The sequence below is a fragment of the Bos indicus genome, chromosome 25 (genome assembly GCF_029378745.1).
Source record: "Bos indicus isolate NIAB-ARS_2022 breed Sahiwal x Tharparkar chromosome 25, NIAB-ARS_B.indTharparkar_mat_pri_1.0, whole genome shotgun sequence".
NCBI classification, from domain to species: domain Eukaryota; kingdom Metazoa; phylum Chordata; class Mammalia; order Artiodactyla; family Bovidae; genus Bos; species Bos indicus.
In genome coordinates, this window is record NC_091784.1 from 7,275,675 (window position 1) to 7,300,600 (window position 24,926).

General features: G+C 45.5%; 1 protein-coding gene across 16 annotated transcripts in view; it reads left to right on the forward strand.

The window, feature by feature from the left end:
- RBFOX1 (RNA binding fox-1 homolog 1) overlaps positions 1–24,926 on the forward strand; it is a 2,439,741-nt gene that overhangs the window by 2,016,403 nt on the left and 398,412 nt on the right. Inside the window, exon 1 of one of the 16 annotated variants that reach the window (XM_070779622.1) lies at positions 16,377–16,714. The exons of 12 other annotated variants lie outside the window; for them this stretch is intronic. In XM_070779622.1, coding sequence (XP_070635723.1) covers positions 16,628–16,714 — 87 coding nt within the window. In that variant the 5' untranslated portion in view covers positions 16,377–16,627. Of the gene's footprint in view, positions 1–16,376; positions 16,715–24,926 lie in introns of those variants that run through there. 3 more of the 16 variants (XM_019987503.2, XM_070779626.1, XM_019987507.2) reach the window with 3 other exon arrangements.

A 24,926-nucleotide genomic window follows, 5' to 3' on the forward strand; every position in this document is an offset into this window, starting at 1 on the left:
GGTGATGGAGGTGGTGATGGTGATGGTGGTCCTAATGCTGGTCGTGATGGTGGTGAGGGTGGTGATGGTGCTGGTGGTGCTGGTTCTGATGCTGGTAGTGATAGCAGTGGAGGAACTGATGGCGATGGTGGTGTAGTGGGGCGAGTGTGATGCTCTGAGTGATGATGGTGGTCGTGTTGATGGTGGTGAAGGTGCTGGTGGTGGTGATGGTGGTGACAATAGGGATGGCAAGGATGCTGATTTTGGTGATGGTGGTGATGCTGATGAGAACGCAGTCTAGTAGAACAGTTGCACAGGTCCAGATCTGCCCCTTGCCGTCACGTATGCCCACTAGCAAGTTGCCTTTCTTTGTTTTAGTTTTCTCATCTATAAAACGGGGATGATGATATGCGCTGTGGTCACTGCAATGACAAAAGGAATTTATATTTGTTAAAAAAAAGTGCAGCATTTATTCTAATAAACATTATCTTCAATGAGCATAGAGTGTTTGATAAAGAACAAGCTGGCCCCGAGTATAGCCTTAAAAAAAAAATGGTACCCAGGGGCTTCTTTATTCTTGATTTTGCTTTTCATTGTGAGCAGGAAGGCCATCTTCCCCTTTTCTTTACTGTGAGACCCTCCCCGACTGCTCTCCATGTGTTCTGAGTATAGCAGGTGTGTGGTGAGCTGGGATTCTGGCGGAGTGCAACATGAAAAAGACTCCCAGTAATTATAAAAATAACAACGAGGGCTGCTTAGCATGGTAGGCAGATGAGCACACCGCTAGCCAGAATGATAAATAGCGCCTGCAAAAGTTAGGTCTCAGAGGGAGTGTGGGAACATATGGGGATAAACCACAGCAAAAGTTGGGCATCCTTGGTAAGTTTCAAGCGGTTTAACGAAGGCCACTCCAGTGCCAAGCTTCCTTTTCTTTTTTTCTTCTTTTTTTTTTTAATCCTAATTTTAAATCTTTCCGTTCCCTTTTGTCCCTTTGTTCTATTTCGGTCCTAAAAGAAGAATTCAGCTTTGAGGTCAGCCATGGAGTCTCCAAGGAAGTGAGGTCTGGGTTGTAACCCTAACACAGCCGTCCACCCTGAAATCTGCGAATTTCCACCCCGAGCTCTATCCAATATCGTTGGGGGGCGATGCGAACGAACACAGTAATTATGTTATGGAATGCCAACTTGTTGAGTTCAGATCTGTGATAGGTGGGTGTGCATAAAAATACGCTCCTCAAAACGACCCAGCCCAGTGAGTTTTATTTGGAGAAGGGGCAAACAGCACTCTCTGCCAAACATTATTTAGAAAGAAGATGTGGACGGTGGTGGGTTGATGTCAGGTTGCTGTTTTTGGGTCCTGGTCTGAATATAGCTTGATCTGTGTTGTCATGGCTCTGCAGCAGTGGGATTTCTCTGGAAGGAAATATTTCAGTTCTTGTTTGCCATTCATGCAGGTTTTCCTAGGGCTCACTTACAGGAGATTTCAGCATGGAGACAAGGTTTATGATGTAGGTACGAGGTGGTTCAGTGGTAAAGAATCCTCTTGCCAATGCAGGAGACGCAGGTTCAGTCCCTGGGTCAGGAAGATCCTCTGGAGGAGGAAACAGCAACCCACTTGAATATTCTTGTCTGGGAAATTCCGTGGACACAGGAGCCTGGTGGACTGAGGTCCATGCGGTTGCAAAGAGTCAGACACGACTGAGCACGCATTCATGCATGCATGCACACCTGAGAGCTGGTGTTGGCTCCTTCATAGATTTCCAGGATGCCTTATTTAGCAAATACATCAGCATCCTCAGGAATGGAAAGTGAGAAGAGGAATCAAACAGACCTGATTTTGACTACGGCCCTCCCATTCAACTTAGCCATGAATGATTTGAGCTTTCTGAATGATACTTCCTCATCTGTATAATGGGGCTAATACAGGCACCAAAATCAGAGACTTGTTAAAAGATTGAATCAGTTAAAGTTTCTAAAGTGCTTAGAAAGGTGTTTGGCACTTGAAAGTTCTATAAAATGCTTGCTGATACAGATAAGCAAAAAGTATCTCGTATGACTCTTTTTTTCTAATTTTATTTTATTTTTAAACTTTACATAATTGTATTAGTTTTGCCAAACATCAAAATGAATCCGCCACAGGCACACATGTGTTCCCCATCCTGAACCCTCCTCCCTCCTCCCTCACCATACCATCCCTCTGGGCCGTCCCAGTGCACCAGCCCCAAGCATCCAGCATCCTGCATCGAACCTGGACTGGCAACTCGTTTCCTACATGATATTTTACATGTTTCAATGCCATTCTCCCAAATCTTCCCACCCTCTCCCTCTCCCACAGAGTCCATAAGACTGTTCTATACATCAGTGTCTCTTTTGCTGTCTCGTACACCAGGTTATTGTTACCATCTTTCTAAATTCCATATATATGCGTTAGTATACTGTATTTATGTTTTTCCTTCTGGCTTACTTCACTCTGTATAATAGGCTCCAGTTTCATCCACCTCATTAGAACTGATTCAAATGTATTCTTTTTAATGGCTGAGTAACACTCCATTATTTTTTAAAAGCATGCATGTATGTATATCTGCTCTTCCCATGGTTACTCTTGAATTAACCCAGAATCTGTTAGTTGCAAGGGACAGAAAACTAACTCAGGAACTAGCTTAAGCAATATGGGGTTTTGTTTATTCATGGAGCTGGGATGTTTGGGGTCAACCAGCGAGAAGTGAGCAGTCCCTTAAATGCTGGCCTTTGTATAAATGGAGATGATCAGGCTACCATGTAACCAACCACCATGAATCAGCCCCACACTCACAAAACTGGACTCGAGCCCAAGGAATTTTTCAAGTGCATTGCTACGTTATTTAGAGCACTGCCCACAACAACCTTATAAGGAGAGTATTATAACCTCCAAATTTATAAGTGAATTATTTGACATTCAGCAACTCACCCAGGTCAACAGAGCCAGGAATAGTTAGAGCCAGATTCTGAACCTAAGCTCAGTAGGGGCTTGATATCTGAGTTCTTAGCCAGTATGGTACATATTATAATAAAAAGAAAATTCTGTTTTATATTAGTCAGTTGGAGACCTGCAGAAATATATTTTCCAAAAATGTGTCTTTGGAAGATACACAGGGGGCTGCCTGAGGCTGGGACCACACCCACATGTTCTGTGATCCTGGGCAAGTTGCTTAACTTTTCTGTGCCTCAGTTTCCCTGTCAGTCGTACAGTGATAGTAGGAGCAACACTTGCCTTTCAGAGTTGTTGTAAAAATTATACGAGTTAATCTAATTTGGAAAGTTACATGTACACCAGTGTTCATAGCAGCGTTATTCACAATAGCCAAGACATGGAAACAGTGTAAACACCCATCAGCAGGTGAATGGATAAAGAAGATATGGTATATATACGTACACATAATGGAGCACTACTCAGCCATAAAGATGAGTGTGAGATTGCCATTTATAGCAACATGGATCAACCTGGAGATTATTATACGAAGTGACATAAGTCACTTATTTCACTCAGGCAAATATTATATCATGCATATGTGGAATATAAAAAAAAATAATAATACAAGTCAACTTATTCACAAAATAGACTCACAAAGAAAACGAACTTATGGTTACCAAAGGTGGAAGGGGAGGGGAACGGACAGCATGGGATTGATGGATACACACTGGTATGTATAAAATAGATAGAATATTCCTACTGGGTAGCACAGAAAACTACAGTCAATATCTTGTAATAACCTATAATGGATCTGAAGCTGTACACCTGAAACTAACACAATATTATAAATCAAGTGAAAGAAAGTGTTAGGTGCTTAATTATGTCCCACTCTTTGAGACCCCATGGACTGTAGCCCGCCAGGCTCCTCTGTCCATGGGATTCGCCAGAAAAGAATGCTGCAGTGGGTTGCCATTTCTTTCTCCAGGAGATCTTCCTGACCCAGAGATCGAATCCACGTATCCTGCATTGCAGGCAGATTCTTTACCATCCAAAAAAAGAGAGGTTACACAAGTGAGTACATAAAGGGGTTAGAAGGTGCCTGGCAAATAGTAAATGATATATATGGTTTGTTCCCAAAATATTTAAAAATAGATGGTAATGTCGAGTCAGAAAGGAAATGAGGTCACTCCGGGTGGTTCCTCTTTTGATGTCCCCAGTGTGCCCCAGAAGGGCACTGCTAATCCGGGAAGCTGAGAAGCCCACCTGTCAGAGGCTCTCTCTTGCCACCAGCTGCCAGGCCGTGACATCGCGGAGAAACCATCTGCAGTGGTCAGCACCTTGGCTCCGACTTTCAGATGCTCAGCTGCATGGCTTGGTCTTGGGTCCCTCCTCTCTCTTGGCTGCAAGGACCAGACTGCGTAGTCTCTGAAAACACAAATGTGCATGTCTTGTCTCCATTCTCCCCCAGCGCTTGGCGATGGGTTTGGTGGGTGACATTCTGTGCCTAATACACACTCTTTGGTGTTTGTTTTAATTTCTGCTCTGAGTCTTAGTTGCAGCACGCTGGATCTTTTGTTGTTGTGTGTTGCCTAAAGTGAGGACTCAGTAGTTGTGGTGTGCGGGCTCAGTTGCCCTTCGGCATGTGACACCTTAGTTCCCCGACCTGGGATTAAACCAGTGTCCGCTTCGTTAGAAGGCAGATTCTCAACCACTGAACCATCAGGAAGTCCCCTACCCTTTGGTTTGATAGCGTCTGTTTCTTGGCCTGAAATGGGAAGTGAAAGCTTCTGCTTGGAGAAGGCAGACCTTATCTTAAGACGATTGTTCATTGTCAGACAAAAGGGCTAAGGGTGTATGTTCGAATTTCTTAGTGTCTGCCTAGATTTGGGGCTTCCTGAATGGCCCAGGGGTAAAGAGTCCACCTACCAAGCAGGAGACGCAGGAGACGTGGGTTCAGTCCCTGAGTTGGGAAGACCTCTGGAGAAGGAAATGGCAACCCCCTCCAGTATTCTTGCCTGGAAGATCCCATGGACAGGGGAGCCTGGTGGGCTACAGTCCATGGGGGTCGCAAAGAGTCAGACACGCCTGAGCACACATACTCCTTGATTGTACAATATGCAGTGTCTTAGCATCTCTCCACATTGTTCGATTTTCTTGGCCTTCTTGAAACTCTCACTCCTGCTGAACTGTGATGAGAGTTCTTTCAGTACATCCACAGGGCTGGGCAACGTGATTCCAGGCAAGATCACCTGATCTGTCACTGGGAGCCTGACTAAAGGGATTCTGACTCTCCAGGCTTTTCCTTCTGAAAGGCACAGCACATATTGGCCGCATACATCAAAATCTGATGGATGTTCAGAGGCCCCACAGGGGTCCACAGATGGATGTCAGAGGACCCACCAGCTCCCTGCCATGATACGGAACATTTTGTGAGTTATGTGCAGTTTTCTGGGATGAGGACAAAATTCTCAGAGTGGTCCATGCATCAAAAATAAGAGTGAAGAACCATCTCTTCACCTCGAGAAGAGGCATTTATAGAAGAAAGAGCCAAGGACAAGATGGCCCGAGAAGATAAGGAGCGCTGGAGGTTGAGATGGTGACACGGGGTCATCTCTTTAGGGCTTTTTCTCTTGGATCACTCTGTCATCTTGTTTTTCTTTTCTTCCCGTGGTTACTCTTGGCTGGTGTTCCCATGTATCAGCCCATTTCTACTGCCTTAGACCTCCTCTTCCTCAAGAGGTATTTTTTTGCTTCCTGATGACTCAGTGGGGTGGAGTGGGAGGGGCCGGAGGCCAGCCCTTCTCCAAGCCTTCAAGTCTTGTCGATCTGTCTTTCCAGGCTATGGTTTTGTCTGGCTTTGCTTTAATGGCAATTAGGGTACTTAAGAATGAGTGAGAGATTGAGGGCAAAGGAGATGAGGGGTCTACTCGGCTTGAATTTAGTCCAGGCCAGCATTTCTTAGAATGTGTCCATGACTGTCGCAGGCACAAAAGGGTTTCTCTTAGGTTTTACGCACTAGGACTTCTGGCCTGTTGTACAGGTCTGCATTTAGTAGCTCTGTTTTCTTGGCCAATTTACTTCCCCTCTCAGTGGCTCTGTGTTCTTGTCTCTGATGCAATAAATGTAACAGAATCTCCTTCATAGGGATTTAGAGGGGATCACCTGAGATAACACATCTGTTGAAATTAGTACAGGGCAGGGCCTAGCACAAAATAAGCACTGAATTCACAGCAACTGTGATAATGATGATGATGGTGGTGGTGGTGATGGTCACAAAGATTCTGATGAAAGTGAAGAAATAGGAGGAGGAGAATTGGGAGAAACAGTAAAGAACTTTGCCCAGGGACTGACATAATTATTTACTCTCAATAACCAGATATTCATATAGATAGCAAGATGGATGGATGGATGGATAGATGATTGGATGGATAGATGGATAGATGCATGGATGGATGGATGGATGGATGGATGAATGAATGGATGGATGAGTGGGTATGGATGGATGGATGGATAGGTGGGTGGATTGATGGATGGATGGATGGATACCTGATTGGATGGATAGATGGATGGATGGATGAATGGGTGTGGATGGATGGATGGATAGGTGGGTGGATGGATGGATGGCCAGTCAGTCATCAAACAAGTTTGGGAATGTCTGCATCAAACCTGGTCAAACAGGTCTCTATTTTTCTTCCTTTACAGGACTTCTCGGGTGCTGTACTAGGCTATGCACCATGAACCCCCAGTGGGAGAGAGAACAAGCTGAATCTCTCCTACTTTTCTAGCCTCAGGGTTCTTTTTACAAATGAAGCATCTCACAAGGCATCTTTGATGCTGAGTTCACTTTGGTAGAGGCCAGTGCAGATGTAGTCTCTCGGGGGAAAAGGATGCCTGGAGTTCAGGTGGTTCAGCCTGTTCCCAGGGAGGACAGAGCATGCATGGGGTCAGGACAGAAAGACCAGTTCTGAGTCCTGGGGCCTCAGGCTATTTGGAGTGAACTCTGTACCTGGCTCCCGCAGGGCCCTGCAGTGCATGCATGTGTGCGCGCATACACACACACACAAACACACACAACCGAAGATGCTGGGAGGGCAGGAAGCACAATCTAGCCGAGCGGCTGATTATTCATTCCCCTATCCCCGAGAGACCCCAGGGAGTATTTGTTTGCGGAGAACAAGGTCAATACGTTCTCAAACCCAGCTGCCATTCATCCCCAGACAGGTCAGGGGTTGGTTCCTGAAGCATTGTTGATCTCAGCAGAGATGGTGTGCGAGGTTGATATTCTTAGATTTGCTCATTCAGCCGGTCAGTCTGGCTTTCAGAGGAGAATCAGGTCAAGAGGTGCTTAATGATCCGAGAGGAGGCGCTGCCTCCACCGCTGGGGGCTGGGGTTTCTAATGCTGATCAGCAGCTTCCTCACTCATAAGACCTACTGGAATTTTCTTTGTGTGTGTTCATAACCAATTTTATTGAGAGGGGGGTGTGTGATGTTACTGGGTGGGGGTGACCCAGTGTCCTGGATTTTTTGCCTTATTCTTGTTTCAGAGGCACTTCCTCATCCCCATAAATCCCCAGGTGAATTTGAAATTTTCGTATTTTGTTTTCCAAACTGGTCTTCCATGGACAGTAGCAATGCCCACATATTCATTAGACTCTCTGTCTTAATTTTTCGGTTTAGAGCCTGGAAGAAGAAGGTAAGTTCTTCCAACAGAAATGCACCTCCCTGCTGGCATCTGTAAAAACTATCTGACCAGTTCGCATTTGAAGGGAGGGAGGGTTTTGATACTCCTGGTTTGTGTTAGTCGCTCAGTCGTGTCTGACTCTGTGCGACCCCGTGGACTATAACCCGCCAGACTCCTCTCTGTCCATGGGATTCTCCAGGCAAGAAGACTGGAGTGGGTTGCATTTCCCTTCTCCAGGGGAATCTTCCCGACCCAGGGATCGAACCTGGGTGTTGTACTGGTTTGATCCTTGCAACTAGATGCTGCTAATGCCTCATTCCTATGACAACTGTGCACCCACTATCAGCTCTGAGCCAGGGCCTCAGCTAACCGTGTCTGTATGTGACTCTTTTTTGAGTCTCTCGACACCCCGTGAGGTGTGGTTGCTCATCGTATTCTTGTTTTGTTGTTGTTCAGTCACTAAGTCGTGTCTGGCTCTTTGTGACCCCGTGGTTTGCAGCAGGCCAGGCTTCCCTGTCCCGCACCATCTTCCGGAGTTTGTCCAAGTTCATGTTTTACAGATAATAAATCGGAGGCACAGAGATGTTAAGATTTTGGCACAAGAACACACAGCGAGCATCGGGTGGAAGTGTCAGGCAATGAGAGAATATAGCAATGCCGCAGTGAGAACTGATGCTTACTTAGTACTTATGTAAGAGCTTTGTAAGTATTTGTGTAAGAGCTCTCCATGCATCACCTGATTCACACGTGTTAACTGATCCCAGTGGGCTGGGGATGTGTCTTCTCTTCCCAGGATGTGACTCTCCTGGCTGGACTGATCCTTGGCTGAGGTTACAAAGGAAATGACCATAACTTAGAGAACAGGCAGTTGGTGGAAGCTTCTCCGATGGAAGGTCTTGCCTCCCTGGTCGTTGACATGATGCTTCCAGCCTCCCCTCTTCTGGGAGCTCACGTGTCAACCCTCTGCCTCAGGACTGTAAGCATTATGTAGCATTTCAGAAACCTTTTCTTTGAGGTCCATTTCCCTTTGAGACAAAGCCCTTCCATGCTTTGGTCTTACCTGCGTGGGATGGGGTTAGAATGCATGCCTGTGCATGTGTGTGCTCAGTTGCTCGGTTGTGTCCTACTCTTTCTGACCCCATGGACTGCAGCCTGCCTGTCCATGGGCTTTTCCAGGCCAGAATCCTGGAGTGGGTTGCCATTCCCTTCTCTAGGTGATCTTGAGTGGCGTTTATCCATTTTGGTTCAAGTTGTTGCTCTAGAGTGGTTGTTTATCATGCTTTTGCAGAGATTAGGGGCATGTAGAAGGGAAAACGGAGAAGGCAATGGCACCCCACTCCAGTACTCTTGCCTGGAAAATCCCATGGACGGAGGAGCCTGGTAGGCTGCAGTCCATGGGATCACTAAGAGTCGGACACGAGCTGAGCGACTTCACTTTCACTTTTCACTTTCATGCATTGGAGAAGGAAATGGCAACCCACTCCAGTGTTCTTGCCTGGAGAATCCCAGGGACGGGGAAGCCTGGTGGGCTGCCGTCTATGGGGTCGCACAGAGTCGGACACAACTGAAGCGACTTAGCAGCTGCAGCAGCAGAAGGGAAAACTGGCCCTTGAGAATTAAGAAAGCACGTGTTTTGCTGTCTAACATTGGACAGGTCACTTAACCTCTCTGAACCTCCAGAGCATCGTGGGGCTACCGCAGATAATTCTCAAGTGCCTCCTGAACATCTACTCTGTGCCCAGTCCTGTGAGAAAGATGGGAAAACAAAATGATGGAGCAGGAGGTGGAGGGCATGAAATAGAAGCGTACCCTGAAACAGTCACCAGTCAGCTCTTTACCATGTGGGAGAAAACCACTGCTGGTCTTCCAGGGGTTTAGAGCGGTAGGGTTGTAAGTTCTGGAGAGGGTGGGAAAGCTGCCTGGGGCATCGGACGTGTGTTTGCTTGTTGAAGAAGGGAGCGTTCATTGGTCCTGGGAGGAATCAGAGAGCCTGAAGGCTCCTACAGAGACATCATTGTGGGGTACAGGTAGGGTATTGAGGAGGCAGACTTGACTGGAAGACTGGGAGGACTAGGAAACCCTTGACCTGGGCACATGAAAGACATTGCTGAAGAAGAAAACATCGAATGAACTAGCCCTTTTTGAACACTTTCCGAGTGCCAGGAGCACCTGTACGCAGCGTATCATTTCACAGCAGCAGCGTACCTGTGCAACAGGCCAGATGTTGTCCCTTCACCCCGAGGAGACTGGGGCTCAGGGCTAAGTGTCTTCTCGTCCCAGATCAAATGTTGAAAAGGATGACAGAGCCGGGATCCCAGCTTGGCCTCTACAGGTATGGAGCTCATGCTTTCTCATGGTGCCCAGACCCTTCCAGGTGAGTTGAGATGACCTTGGAAAGCTGAAGCTCTCAATGATGTGGAGACCCCCGGGCGAATGCAATATGTAAATACAGCTTCACTCGTATTTGGTCCAAAACCACTGTTCAGTCAGTCATTCTCTCTGGAAGCATTTTAGGAGCTTCATGTGTCTACTCTGCCTTTTAGTCATTGGGTAAATAAGCATGGGGACACTTCCCAGGCAGCCCTAATAGTAAAAAAAAATAAAAATAAAAAAACCACCCACCAATGCAGGAGGCCTAAGAGACGTGAGAGATGTGGGTTTGATCCCTGGGTCAGAAAGACCCCCTGGAGGAGGGCATGGCAACCCACTCCAGTATTCTTTCCTGGAGAGTCTCATGGGCAGAGGAGCCTGGTGGGCTATAGGCCATGGAGTCACAAAGAATCGGACATGCTGAAAGGACTTAGCATGGCACGAACAGGAATGAATAACACGCTTCCTTATGTGAGCCAGTCTACCTACTTGAAGGAATCATCACATGTAAAAGAATCATTATTATACAATATAACATGATTTTAGGACACGGGTGATGGTATAGTTAGTTCTGCCTGGGGTGATGCGAAAGGTTTTGCAGAAAATGTGCCTTTGACTAAGGCCAGTAATGTTAAATTACGAAGAAGGAAGGGAGACAGGGAGGGAGAAAGGAAGGAAAGAAGGGAGGGAAAGAGAATAGTTCTGCATAGCAGGCAAATTTGTAAGGAGTGGTGGATTCATGAAGGTGTTTGGCAAAGGCAGCTCAGTGTGGTTTGCAGAGAAGTGATTGGTACAAGGAAGGACAGTGTGTATTAGAGGATGCAGCTGGGAAAGGAAAGCTGAGGGATATGGCGAACGACCTTGAAAAATGGTACAAGATTCTCTGTCACCCAGCTTGGCCTGGAAATGGGGTGTGTGCTAAGTGGCTTCAGTTGTGTCCACCCCTTTGTGGCCACATGGGCTGTATAGCCCACCGGGCTCCTCTGTCCATGGGATTCTCCAGGCAAGAACACTGGAGTGGGTTGCCATGCCCTCCTCCAGGGGATCTTCCCCACCCAGGGATCGGACCCGAGTCTTTTAAGTCTCCTGCATTGTCAGGCGGGTTCTTTACCACTAGCGCCACCTGGGAATGGGGAGGTGTGGGTCATTAATCTGCATAGATCTTCCTCAGGAGATAACGACTGTCAATACCCGCAAAATAAAGAGTATGATTATTGTCAGAGAAACACGCCATTCCCTGTGCATTCTGTTTTGTCCTGTTCTGATGGTCATTTTTCAGGAAGCAGGTAAAGGCTGATGGGGATGGTCTAGAGGGCTCCTGATCAGGGGGTGTGTGTGTTTGTTGGGGGGAGGTGGCTCCCTCCCAGACTTCAGGGATTGTTGAGCCAAGGAAGTCTGTGCCAAAGGTTCTAGATCTTCCAGGCTCTCAAGAGATCTTGCAGATCTACATTTTATAGACCGTACTTCTGTTTAAAAACGCCCGCTCCTTTTCGTGCCGTGACGTCAAAGCATCATCACTGTTGTTGTCATCATCCCTGTTAGCACGTTCATCATCATCATCACCTATAAACTGGATTTGGTCCACGAGGCAGCAGTTGGCTCTGTTGGCCAATAGCAACTGTAAGCCAGTCTTCACTGAGTGCTCCCTGATCCCGTCCTCCAGCCGATCCTTGTGCTTCCTGTCCTTTTTCCGTCTCTTATATGAGTGTTGAAACTCGGGGTAGCTGCTTCTTGGAAGGGTTGGTGCTGGCTGGTCACCCTCGTGTTGGCTCTCAGGATCCAGGGAAAGAGTTATACTATGTGACAGCATAAGAAAAACCATTTGGAGGTTCCCTCATAGTCCAGTGGCTAAGACTCCTTGCCCCCCCCATGCAGGGGGCCCAGGTTCATTCCCTGGTCAGGGAACTAGAGGCCATGGGTCACAGCTAAGACCCAGTGCAGTCAACTAAATAAAATAAATAAAAAATGTTTTAAATAGAAAAACTATTAAAAAAAAAAAAAAAAAAAGAAGAAGCACTTGGATAAGAGAGGTAACCATGACACGAGTGTCTTGTTGCACCGCAGAAATGAACACAAGATTGCAAAGCAATTATTTTTGTTGTTCAGTCGCTAAGTCATATCTGACTTGACTCTGTGACCCCATGGACTGCAGCACACCAGTCTTCCCTGTCCTTCACCATCTCCCAGAGTTTGCTCAAACTCATGTCCATTGAGTCAGCGATGCTATCTAGCCATCTTATCCTCTGTTGTCCCCTTCTCCTTTTGCCTTTGATCTTTCCCAGCATCAGGGTCTTTTCCAGTGAGTCTGCTCTTTGCATCGGGTGGCCAAAGTATTGGAGCTTCAGCATCAGTACTTCCAAAGAATATTATACTCTAACTTAAAAAAATAAAATAAAAAAAGAAGGGATTTGGATAAAGATGGGAAAAACCATGGCCTGTGAGCCAAACCTGGCTTTGACTGTTTTTGTATGACCCTTAAGCTCCGATTGGTTTATATAATTTTAAATGGTTGAGAAAAACTAAAAAGAATATTTTGTGACAGGTGAAAATGACAGGAAATTCAAATTTCAGAATCCACTTACGTACTGTAATCATGTTCATATGAAAATGGCTCAGTTTTGAGTAGTTGTAACAGAGAGCTGAAGGTTCACGACATCTAAAATATTTGTCACCTGCCCATTTTCAGAAAAAAAGTTTGCCCTTCCCTGCTTGCGACCACCATGGTAAGTGTGCTAATGGTAGTGCGCTAATGGTACAGGGCTCTTGGTTTGAATTCAGTCTACCATTCATTCCAACCCAAGTTTCCTACCCACTGCCAGGACTATATCTCTTGTCCTTTGCCTTATTTTTTTTTCTTTTTTTCTCTCTCTCTATTTGAATTCTTGCAAGATACTATGAGCTTAAGACACCAAGACTAGACACTGTAGCTACCTATTTACTGTCAGCCAATGGGAAGTGAAGATACGCAGAATGTAGTGCCTGCTTCTCTGTCCATGGAACCTCTCCTGGCAAGAATACTGGCATGAGTAGACATTCCCTTCGAAAGATCTTCCCAACCCAGGGATCGAACCCAGGTCTCCTGCATTGCAGGCGGATTCTTTACCATCTGAGCCACCAGGGAAGCCCACCTTTTAGTGGAAGAAATGGACCCAAGAGGAAAGAACTGTGGTCCAGTCATATTGGATGCTTCGCGTTTGGGAAAACAGAACGCATGTTAGAAAACAAGAGGTTCTGGTTAGTGATCATTATTTATTTCCGTGTTGTATTATTTCCTAACGTTTGGTGGATGGGTTTTAAAAAGGAAACATTCAATTCACACCGCTTCACAAATATAACTACTACAATCATAGATGACAGTCATATCTAAATATAAAATCAGAATCAGAGATGTGAATAACAGGACTGGAGGTGGCGAGAACAGGAAGATGAAAACACAGATCCGCCCGTAGTACGGGTCAAAGGAATGGACGGAGTTGAACCTCTTATTGGGCTCTCACCTCGCAGCCAAAGTGAAAAAGGGTCACCAGACAACAGGCCTTTATTTTCAGAGAGAGGGAAAGGCGTGCTAAATGCTCAGGAGCAGAAAAGCTTTTGTGGCTTGGAGTTCTTACAAAGAAAAGAGAAAGCACCTTTTGCAAAGGAAACGGTGTATATCTATAGTTCTGGTTGTATAGGCGCGCCTCAATTTAATGTGCTTCGCAGATACCATGTTTTTTGTTGTTTAACAGACTGAACGTTTATGACAACCCTGAGTCAAGCAAGTCGGCGGACACCATTCTTCCAACAGCACTGGCTCACCTCACATCTCTGTCATATTGTGGTAACTCTCTCACTGTTTCAGACTTTTTCATTATTTTTCTATTCGTCTGTGTCTGTGATAACTGATCTTCAAGGTTACGATTACAGCTCGCTGAGGATTCAGATGGTGGTTAGCCTGTTTTAACAAGAAAGTATTTTTTTAATTAAGGCATATACTTCTTTTAGACATAAGGCTATCACACACTTACTAGACTATAGTATAGTGTAACCATATCTTTTATATGCACTGCGAAAGCAGAAACACGTGCAACTGGCTTTATTGCGATGTTCTCTTAATTGTGGGGGTCTGGAATTCAACCACGATGTCTTCAAGGTCTACCTATATTTCTGAAATGTATCATCAAGTTCTTAAAAAAAAACAACACACATAATAATATATAGAAGTCTCTTATATTTACGTAAGTCTACAGTTTCCATTCCATTCCATGCCGTATTTCATTGAGCATACCAACTCAATGGACATGAGTTTGAGCAAACTCCAGGAGATGGTGAAGGACAGGGAAGCCCAGCTGTGCCGCAGTCCACGGGGTCGCAAAGAATCAGACACAACTTAGCAACTGAACAAGTTTCCAAAACACTTCCACAATTTTGCCCTCTTGGTGAAGAGGAAGTGAGTATTGTCACTTACATAGGAGATTCGGGAAACAAAGTCTAAATGTATACATTTCTGGCCTTCCTGAATTCCTGCCTCCTGGTCCAGTGATCTTTCCACCAGAGACATAACACGATCTGACCCCAGGGCTTTCCAAAGTCAGGAAGAGCTCTCCCCGCCCCCAGGAAGCCGTCTCATGGTAAAGCTACTGTTCTCACTGGTAACTTCTCAGAAGAGCAGTGTTGAAAGTCAGCGTCAAAAGCTAAAGTTAGAAACAGTATCAGGCTGTTAAGTAAGAGGGGGTCAACTCGCAGCTGTTCCTGGAGCTTTCTGAATCGTAACAAGGTGGCCACTTGGATACATGAGAATCAATTATAGAGAAACCTTGTCAAGATGGCCCCAATTCAGCCTTAAATCATTGCGTTCTCTGCCAAACGCTGTCCACTGTTGTTATCTAGAAATGTAATTATGCAACTAAATCAAGCAGCTAAAATTAGTGTAGTGTAAAAACACCTTGGCGATCTAAAAGTGGAGGCATTGACATTTGGATTTAGAAAAAGCCAATAGTTGAATACGTTTCGCGGTGTCTGATGCTCTCCAAGTTTCAACAAAAATCTATATCCAGTGTCAGGTTTCGAGTTCGAGGTGGGAGGTGGCAAGCAGATGTTGGGCTTGAAGGTGATTTTCAATGATCCCCAGGGCCTTTAGCATGGCTTGAGTGGACTCAGTCTGTGCTCTCAAAATTGGGAAATTCTCCCCACTAGCAGGTGCTCTCCTGGGATACATACTAGAAGAGTGACAGTCTGAAGGCCGTCTTTGCCTTCCACCTGAAGTCAAAGGCGTGTCTGTACCAGGCGTCCATAGAGGAACACAGGGCAAGAATGCCAAATGCATGTCTTGTACACATCACGAGAGGATGCCAAGCGCTTTTCTCGTCACACAACCCTATGAGGTAGGGTCTGTTACTATCTCAGTTTTCCAAATGAAGAAACGAAGGTTCAGAGACACTGAGCAACACGTTCAACATCACACAGCTGCCAAGTTGGGACACCCAAGTCAGTGTAATTCCACCTCCTGCAATCCCATCTGAGAGTATCTGTGGCCACGTAACGCATGCTGGACCATCACTTGGATGTTTTCGAACATCAGAAAGATCTGAAATACTGGAATGTATTTCTCGTCTGTGGTTTTGGTGTGCGTTAGGTATGCCTTTAAACTCTCGGAGCAGGGAGTCATCTTATTAATCGATTACACATTAAAATATAACAACTGAAAGCTCAAAGACAAAGAATGTTAAAGTTTTATTTTTAAGGCATATGAAATTATATTACAGAACGAAGTACTGTAATGGATACGGTGGCCAATTAGGAATTAGGAGCCTGGCACTGCCTCTCATGTGTGGAGGGCTGTGAGCGTGCAATTCAACTAGCGTGAGCCTCATTTCCCGTGTGGACCAGGAACTAGTAATAGTACCTACTTGCGAGAGTTTTGAGAATGAAATTACAAAACATGTGTAAATAATTTAGCTATAGTTCTGTGTGCCATAGCACACACTACAGATACTCGCTGGTGCTATAATTATATTTTGGGCACAAGTTGCCCCTTTAAAACTAAAATCTGGGAGAGAGAAAGAAAGAGAGAAACAGACATCAGATAACAAGATAGCATCTTCTTCCTTTCTCTGTGATCAGTACCAGAGGCTGTCTGCGTTCCTCTACTGAGCTTTTAAGTGGCAGCTGATAATCATATCAATTGACATTTCTCAGCTTTCCTCTCTAACCATCCCACACAGACTCCAGTTTTTGCTTTTTTTTTTTTTTGCCCAAATTCCTTCGGAAAGAGCCCAAATCTGTCAGCCTGACCACCTTGCTCCCCGTCTCTGGGTCTCTCTCAGTCTCTCTGAGAACTAAATTAATGAAGAGTATTTGGTTAGTCATGTTAGGCAAGCCGTTCCCAAAATAGAACCTTCCATTTTGGTAGCTTCAACCCTGCAGCTGCTGTGTCTCTCCCTCGTCTGCGAAGAAAACTTTCACATTAAGAGTTGCTGATGCTGGATTTTCTTTCTCTCCCCTCTGAGTGTTGATGAGCTCTGCGCTCCTGACAGCGGCGATCTGGCTCTCAGCTCTGTGGTTCGGAAGAAGTTGGGTCTATAGATCTTTTTTTTTCTTTCTTTTTTTTCCCCCAACTCTCCATTGATGCGTTGAGCTTCCGAGGGGATCCCACCTGCCCGTAAAGCATGTTGCCTTCTCAAGGAGTCCTCTTGCATCCCTATGGCGTACCTATGATCGTTCCAGCCGCCCCCTACTTCCCAGGACTGATCCAGGTAATTCAAGGCCACTGCCAGCCAGCAACTTAACTCCAGAGCGCGCAGAGTAATAATTGGAATTTTTATGGTTGAGAAAGCAAACACTTTTAATACAGGAAAAAGCCCTCGTGTAGTCTGAGGGAAGACAGTAGGAAATCAAAAAGATGGATCACCCTAATCTGGCTATTGACATCTCTCATGGTTGAATAAATGGTGTAGTTGAGCTATATTTGCTTGTATTGATCGGGCTGCTGTTTAACATTCACTTTGCTTCGGGAGGTTGACCACGGGGCAAAGGATTTGTTCTCCTTCTGGGCTCTCGGAGGGACTCAGTCTCCCACAGCAGATCCTGAGACAGACTAACTGGTCATGAGGTGACTTGGTTAAGAGCTTTCACCCAGGAAACAGAAGGAGCATGAAATACACATTAATCCTTAGGTTCCGCTTCCCAGGGCTTGTCTGTTTTCATGAAGGGTACCCCTGCCTTCCTGAACCTGAAATTGACCAGTGGCAGAGAGGCAAAAGGAATGCTTTATTGATGGTTAATTTATGAAGTTCAGAGATGATACTAGGAATCCCTTACCAGTTGTTTACATCTGAATGATGGCAAGAAAGGAGATGATTGAAATACAAGTTGGTTTCACTTTTAAGGCTTTTCATTCTGTGTTGGGAGAGTCATCAAATAAGATATTTGGGGCCTTTTTTTTTTCATTGTAAGTGTGGCTTTTTAAGCAAAAGTTGGCTTCTGGGTATGTGTCTGAATTTCTCTGTGGAGAACTGACTAACGACAGAGGCTGAGTGTCAGAGGAAACCCGGATGTCTTCTTTTGTGCTTTGTTTGAGAGCAGTCATCTTTTTGTAATACATTCTGTATCTCCTTTCTACAGGAAAGAAAAGCTACATGTAGTTAGTACGTCCTTTTTACCTTCAGTTCTGTGCTCCTCCCTCCACGATCTTTCAAAATTCTGCAACACTAGCTCATTAATTCAAATTTCTGAGGAGGGTTCTGATCAAACCTCCAATGTCTACTTTTCTGAATGCTGTAGTTACCTCTTGTAAACTATAAGAATCTTGGCAATTTGAGCCATTAGGGGGGAGTCCAAAACATTGCGAAACATCTTATCATGCCAGATTTATGGTCCTTGCTCTTTTGGGAGGCTTCTATATTATGCATGAGAAATAATGGACTACCTGGAGAGTGGTCCTCAACAACGTGGAAACAGTTCCATCCTTCCAGGCATACGCAGGCCAGTGAGCCACTGGGATCTGAAGTCAGGCTTGGTGATACACCGGAAAACATTTTACTTCCCGTTGGACATTCGGGGTGAAGGTTAGCGGTTAGAGTTTTGTCAGACCCTGGACCGCCCCATCCGATAAATAATTACAAGCAAATCGTGCCCTTCACTCTGTGCTGATTGATGCTGAAATTGCTTTTGAAAGTTCTCATAAGTTCCTGTTATAGATTAAGTGCCGGTGTAGGAAAAATAACAGCACCCACTGAAATGGGTGAATGTAATCAGGCTTAATGGACTCGAGAGCTTGTTGGGAATTAAATAACTATCGATCCGCTGGAATGCTGCTGTCATTACAAAATGCCACTCTGGACGTATTACCTGCGTGATAGATGAGAAGACACATGGGCGAGCTGAGAAATTGGGGAGGCCTGGTTCCCATTCCTTCCTCCTGTGCAGAGCCTTTGAGAAATGGATCTGGTTTCTGGGGGAAAGAAACAAGAGATTTTACTTGCAGATCATTGCTGGGATCATGCTTTGTTTTCCCAAGTGACACCTCTGGTAAATGGTTACCCAGAAGTCAGGGAGTGGTGCAGCAGGGGGTCTTAGCCCAGATCCTGTGACAGCCTTCATCTTCTTCCTCTCGCACCCGCCATGGATCACACGGAAACGCTCTGAGTGGGGATAGACTGGCCTTCTTTCTAGTTTTCTGAGACAGCCTGTTATTTATCCAGTGGCATCAAGCAACTGAGACACTCCACACGGTAACATTTGCAAGTGAAGGAAAGGCAATTCAAAGAAAGAACTGTAAGACATACACCCACACACTCGCCTCTCAGCTGATGCTTCAGGTGATACTAGGTGCCCTGTATTCCTGCAGACTCTATCAGCTTGCTGACCAATTCGTTGATCATGTGGGTTTATTCCCAGACTCTTCAAGATGCAAATGTGTGTGTGGGTGATTTGTCGCTCAGTCATGTCCAACTCTGCAACCCCATGGACTGCAGCTCACCATGCTCCTCTGTCCATGGGGATTCTCCGGGCAAGAATACTGGAGTGGGTTGCCATGCCCTCCTCCTGGGGATCTTCCCAACTCAGGCTTTCCCAAACTCACAGACTTAGAGAACAAACTTATGGTTGCCGGGGGGAGGGAGAGTTAGGAAGTTTGGGTTGGACATGTACACACTGCTGTATTTAAAATGGATAACCAATAAGGGCCTATTGTATAGCACAGGGAACTCTGCTCAATGTTATGTGCCAGCCTGTATAAGAAGGGGCTTTGTGGGGGAATGGATACATGTGTATGTATGCTGTCCACCTGAAACTGTCACAGCATTGTTAATCTGCTCTACCCTAATACAAAATAGAAGTTTAAAAAAAGATGCCAGGGCTTTCCTAGAGGGAATTAAGGTGCCACCCACATCCTCATAATGTGATCAGTGAGACAGTTCCATGATCCCAAATAGTGTGTTCCTTCCGCAGTAGTAAGTTCCCTGTGACTGGAGGTATGAAACAGCGGTAGGGGCCACTGGGCAGGGTTGTCTTATCAGAATTCGAGATTCATCTCACAGTCTTTTCAACATGAAGAACCAGTGATTCTGTGGCCTACGAATTTCCTTTTCGTAACCCTATCAAGTGCCACTTTTTTTTTTCCTATTGCTCTGTTTTTGTCTGCTCAGTCCAAGAAAACAAACAATAATTGATCGGACAGCATAAGAGGCTTTTAAGAGAGCATCACCTTATCCTGCAAAGGTGGTGAGCAAACATGTTTCCTAATAATTCCGAGGACGTGACTCAATAGTATCTTTTGTCTCAGGAGTAGATTCAATAGTGACTGCTGACCTCATGGGCCATCCCCAAAGAAAGCTAGATGCTTTACCATATTGAATATCCTGAACCCATCTTTAATGTCTGAACTTGTTGAATAGATAGCAAGGTGAATAGTTTTTCCTTCCAGCCATGTAAGGTACTCCAGAGTGACCGTGGAGGATTGGGCTGAAGCGGTTTGGACAGTTTTCATGCATAGTAAGAAGCAGAAGAAGAGAAATACTATCAAGTATCAAATATTAACAGTATATAAACACTGTTCCATTCCCCTTGGCATAGAGCGACTGCTGGTATCTCTGGTTAAGAAGAACGAACATGTCTTCCCATTGAACTCCTTTATTCATGTCTCAATTTCCAACAAGACCTTGAATGATCAATGAATTATCTGACCTGAGAACAGGAGATTTGACGAGTAAATTGTCCATCAGTCTTGAGTCAAAGAAGCTACCAGGAGAACTTACCCGAGCCGTGGACCAATAGCCGGCCGCACAGCGTCAGATGATATCATCTAAACCTCAGCTTTGTAACTGATCAGTCTGGGTGGTGTTTGGGTCTGATAAGCCCTCGGCTCTGGGTTCAAGTTCAGACTTGAGCCCCTCACTGTAGATATTTATCTGCCAGATATAGCCCTTGACCATCACTGCTAGATTATTTTCCACACCAAGACAGTTCCATTCTCATCTCCTCCGGATATTGCAGATCAGGTCTGGAGACTATTTTCCTAGACAGAGGATGGTGTAGACATGGCCACATCCACCTTACTATGTACTTTTTTACTTTAGTTATTCAGTTGCTACCCACATATTCCATATCAGGCAAGTTACATGCGCCTGGAAAACAGAAGCAGCCAGTACAGCTACTGACTGTTAGGTTCACAGCCTGGTGGAAGAGAACCTTAGATAAATATAAAATCCAATACGATAGGAAAAACATCAGGAAAGCATGATAGGTGATAAGTATTTCACATGTGCTTTGTACCAGGCAGGGCTTCCCAGGTGGCGCTAGCGATAAAGAACCTGCCTGCCAGTGCAGGAGACATAAGAGACTTGGGTTTGATCCCTGGATCAGGAAGAGCCCCTGGAGGAGGGCCTGGCAACCCACTCCAGGATTCTTGCCTGGAGAATCCCATGGGCAGAGGAGCTTGGCTGACTATGGTCGATGGGATCACAAAGAGTCGGACTTGAGTGAAGTGACTTGTATGCACGCGTGTACCAGGTATGGTGCTAAATACTTATATATTTTATCTCAATTTATCCTAACAATGCAGTTGTCCCCCCCTTATCTGTGGGGGATGTTGACTTAAAAAATATTCAGCAACCTAAAATTTGAGAGCTAAGTTTTAGGACTTCAAGCCTGGGCCTCTCAAGTAAGCCTAAGCGAACTGCTCCAAGGAGGTGAGGGGATGAGCCTGGTTATATAGAAGTTTTGTAACAAAGAGCAGGTAGTCTGAGCATCAAAGAGATTATTCTTATTGAAAGAAAAACAGATATCCCAAGTTAAGGAATTTAGCACTTCTCTATTATAGGAAGATGCAAGAGTCCAGGCTCACTGAAATCATTCCTTTAATAAGCATCTCAGCCTTCGGGCCATGGGCCTGTGTTTTCACATCCTGAGCTTCCTCAGGGCTCACTGTAGGGAGTGGCTGCAGTCTGCTGGCTGCTAGATGGCAGGCATTCTTCTCCTTCCCCCAGGGTCACCAGCCACTGATGTCTGTGACGTCCTTGTTTACTGGCAGGGCAGGAAATGCTCCATTTCCCAGGGATATGGCCTAGACCCCCAGTGGATGCTTTAGATAGTACTGGACCCAAGATGGATTGTGTTTTTCCCTGTACACACATACCTGTGTGTGTGTGTGTGTTACTCAGTCATGTCTGACTCTCTGCAGCCCTGTGGACTGTAGCCTACCAGGTCCTCTGTCCATGGAATTTTCCAGGCAAAAACACTGGAGTGGGTACATACATGTGGTCCAGTTTATTTTATAAATTAGACACAGAGACTACTACTAATAATAAAATAGAACTATTATAACAGTTTACTGCAATAAAAAGTTGTGAATGTGGCTCTGGATATCTTACTATACAAAGCACACAGTTTTTTTTTTTTTTTTTTCCTTCCTTGAAGTGTCTCAGAGAAGATTCATTCTTAACATAGATCTTAGCAATTTCAGCATATGGTTTTGTTGCCTTCCTTATTAGGTTGAGAATGTTTTCATTTCAAGGAAGCACTTGACGGCTTCTCCATCAGAACTACCAGTATCACTAACTCTTGTCCTTTGGGGCTGGTATTCAGGAAAATAAGGATCAGTTGCTCCCGAGCATCACGATAACTCGGTAGTTGATCTGATACCTGAGATAGTTACTAAGCAACTAACTGTGTGAGATCTTCTGAACACAGGGATGGGCCACATCCTGGACAGGACAGAATGGGACTGGACCACCCCGAACAACACACAGTTTAAAATGTATGAATTGTTTACTTCTGGAATTTCCCGTTTAATATCTTCAGGCTGTGGTTGACCTCAGGTAAAGCTGGGAGAGCAAACCTGTGGATAATGGTGGTTACCATAACCCGAAAGTTGGGTTCTGTTTGTCCCACCATTATCTGTAATTGTAAATCTCCCAAAGCTCTGAAAATCAGCTTTTTTGGGGGGTGGGGGGAGTGTTGGCACTAAAATGCCTCTCGGAAGAAAACTTGACCTGAAATGATGTGCCGCTATTTATAGACTGTCTTTATCCCACTCAGTGTGAATATTCATATATTTCGCTACGGGAATTTTTCTGTGTTTGATTTCAGAGTGTTGTCCCAGGCCCTGCTGAGAAAGTTACATAATCTGTTTCTGATGGATTCCCTTTCTGAAAAAGAAAAATCTCCCCAAATCTGAATTTCAAGATAGAGAGGTGACCCCATGGGTATTGGATAAGAAATCACAGTCATGTATTACGATGCCTTTTCTGCATATGGAGGACCTGAAACTGACATTTAGAGAAAGGTCACTTGCCCAAGGTCACAAGGATTGTCAGTGCCAGAGCTGAGATGTGGACCATGTCTGGTGGACTGGGACCTTTGTTCTTTGTCACAGATCCACTATCGAGGTGCATATGGAGATATAGGAGAGGGAGACGGTGGATGCCTCTTGGAGTAGGAAAGAGGGTCGTTCACAGGGGAATGAGGGCTTCCCAGGTAAAGAACCCGCCTACCAATGCAGGAAATGCAAGAGATGCGGGTTCAGTCTCTGGGTCAGGAAGGTCCCCTACAAAAGGGCCTGGCAACCCACTCCAGTATTCTTGCCTGGAGAATCCCAAGTATAGAGGAGCCTGGCCGGCTACAGTCCATCAGGTAGCAAAGAGTCAAACACGATTGAATCAATGTAGCATGCACACACTCAGAGGGGAAAGGTGGCATTCAAGTCGGGCTGTAGAGCATCACCAGACATTCTCTGGGCAAACAGAGGAGAAAGCCCTTCCTATCAGAGCAGAGAACGTGGGTGAGCTCACGATGCTTGGGTTGACATATCAAGACGGAGCTTCAGTATCTTCCCCAACCCATTGGCACTGTGTATCTTGGCATTGAGTAAATATAGGTCTCAAAAGACAGGGCTCCAGAGGAGCTGGGAGAAATGGAGCTCAGAAATGGAGCTTCTGAACCCCGAATCTCTCTGTGCCCACACAGGAATGGGCTCTCTACTGCCCTTCTCTGAATCCATCAGGTGAATGTTGAATTCCCTGGATTTTGAGTCCGGATCACTATTTGCTATCCTTTCTCTCTGAAGCCGTAAGCTCTCTGAAGGCTGTGCTCTCCAACCCGTACCCCACAGAATTAGATGGCAGCAGAGAAATGAGGAACGCCTCCCTGACGTGGGTAGCAGTGGTAGAGGCAAACCCCTCAGCTCTGGATTTTGAAGAAGAAATCAGCATCATTGAATTGGGTGATTTATCTAATGAGAGATCTGTATACACCTGTGTAGTGAGGTCACAGGAAGAAGGAACACCCCCCCTCCCCCAGGACCCTCTTGTCTAACACTTGAAAATGAATATCCCAGGAGACACACTTGCTGGCAAAGCCAGAGACTTTTGGGGGAAGGGGTGCCCAAGTGGAGAGCTGCAGGGGAAGGAAACCCAGGAGAACTGCTCTGCCATGTGGCTCTCATTCTTGGGTTTTATGGTGATGGGTTAGTCTCTGGATTTTCTGGCCAATCATTGTGACTCAGGGTCCTTCCTGCTGGTACATGCATCACTTAGCCAAGATGGATTCTGGCAAGGAGGATTCTGGGAGGTTGGTAGGACATATGGAGTCTCCTCTCTCCTTTTGACCTTTGCCGAATTCTTCTGGTTGGTAGTAGCATGTTAGTTCCAAGTTCCTTACCAGGACTTCCTGTTGGAAGGTAACTCATGCAAGTGGTTACTCTCAGGCCTAGTTAGAGTGGCCTAGTTTGGTCAGTGGGTCCCCTCACAGTGACACCAAGAATTATCAAACTTCTGGTTTTAGCAGTGGATCAAAAGTAACTGGCCCCTGCAGAAAGGTAGAGAGATGTATGAGGAATGTGCAAGGCACTGGTGTAAACCTGAAGGGAATAAGCTTGTGTTGCTCAGCGGCTGGTGGAGCCATTTTCAGATCTTGATATTGCTGCCCTGCAGAGTTATTTACATGTGTGGAATATCTGCTGATTGGGAAAGAAAGCAGAAGGCCCGCCTGCATAATGTGAGTGTTGGTGGCGTCATTTACTTTGTGGCTGCTCCATCTTAGTCACCAAGTGACTTTTCTGTACTGCCAAACAGGCCGTGTCAACAGCAGACTAAATTAAAGAGTCAGGGAGGCGGCAAAGAGAATTTGGAGTCAAACAGGTCCGTGTTGATGTATTGGCCCTGGCATTTACTAAGCATGTGGCCTTGAGCTTGTCAATTAACCTCTCCAAGGCTGTTTTCTCAGCTACAAAATGGAAACAGGAACACCTGTCATGAAGAGTGGTTGTGAGTTTACGTGGGATTCATCTCTTTGTTCAACAGTTACTTATTGAGCACCTACTGTATGCCAGGCTGTGAGAAGTGGAGTGAGAAGTGGGTGTAGGTGATAAGGCAGAATAGGAAACACACAAGATTCTTTTCAACCTAAAATTTATATCCTAATATATGGAAAAGGTGGCATTTATATGTACGTGCTTAGTCACTCAGTCAT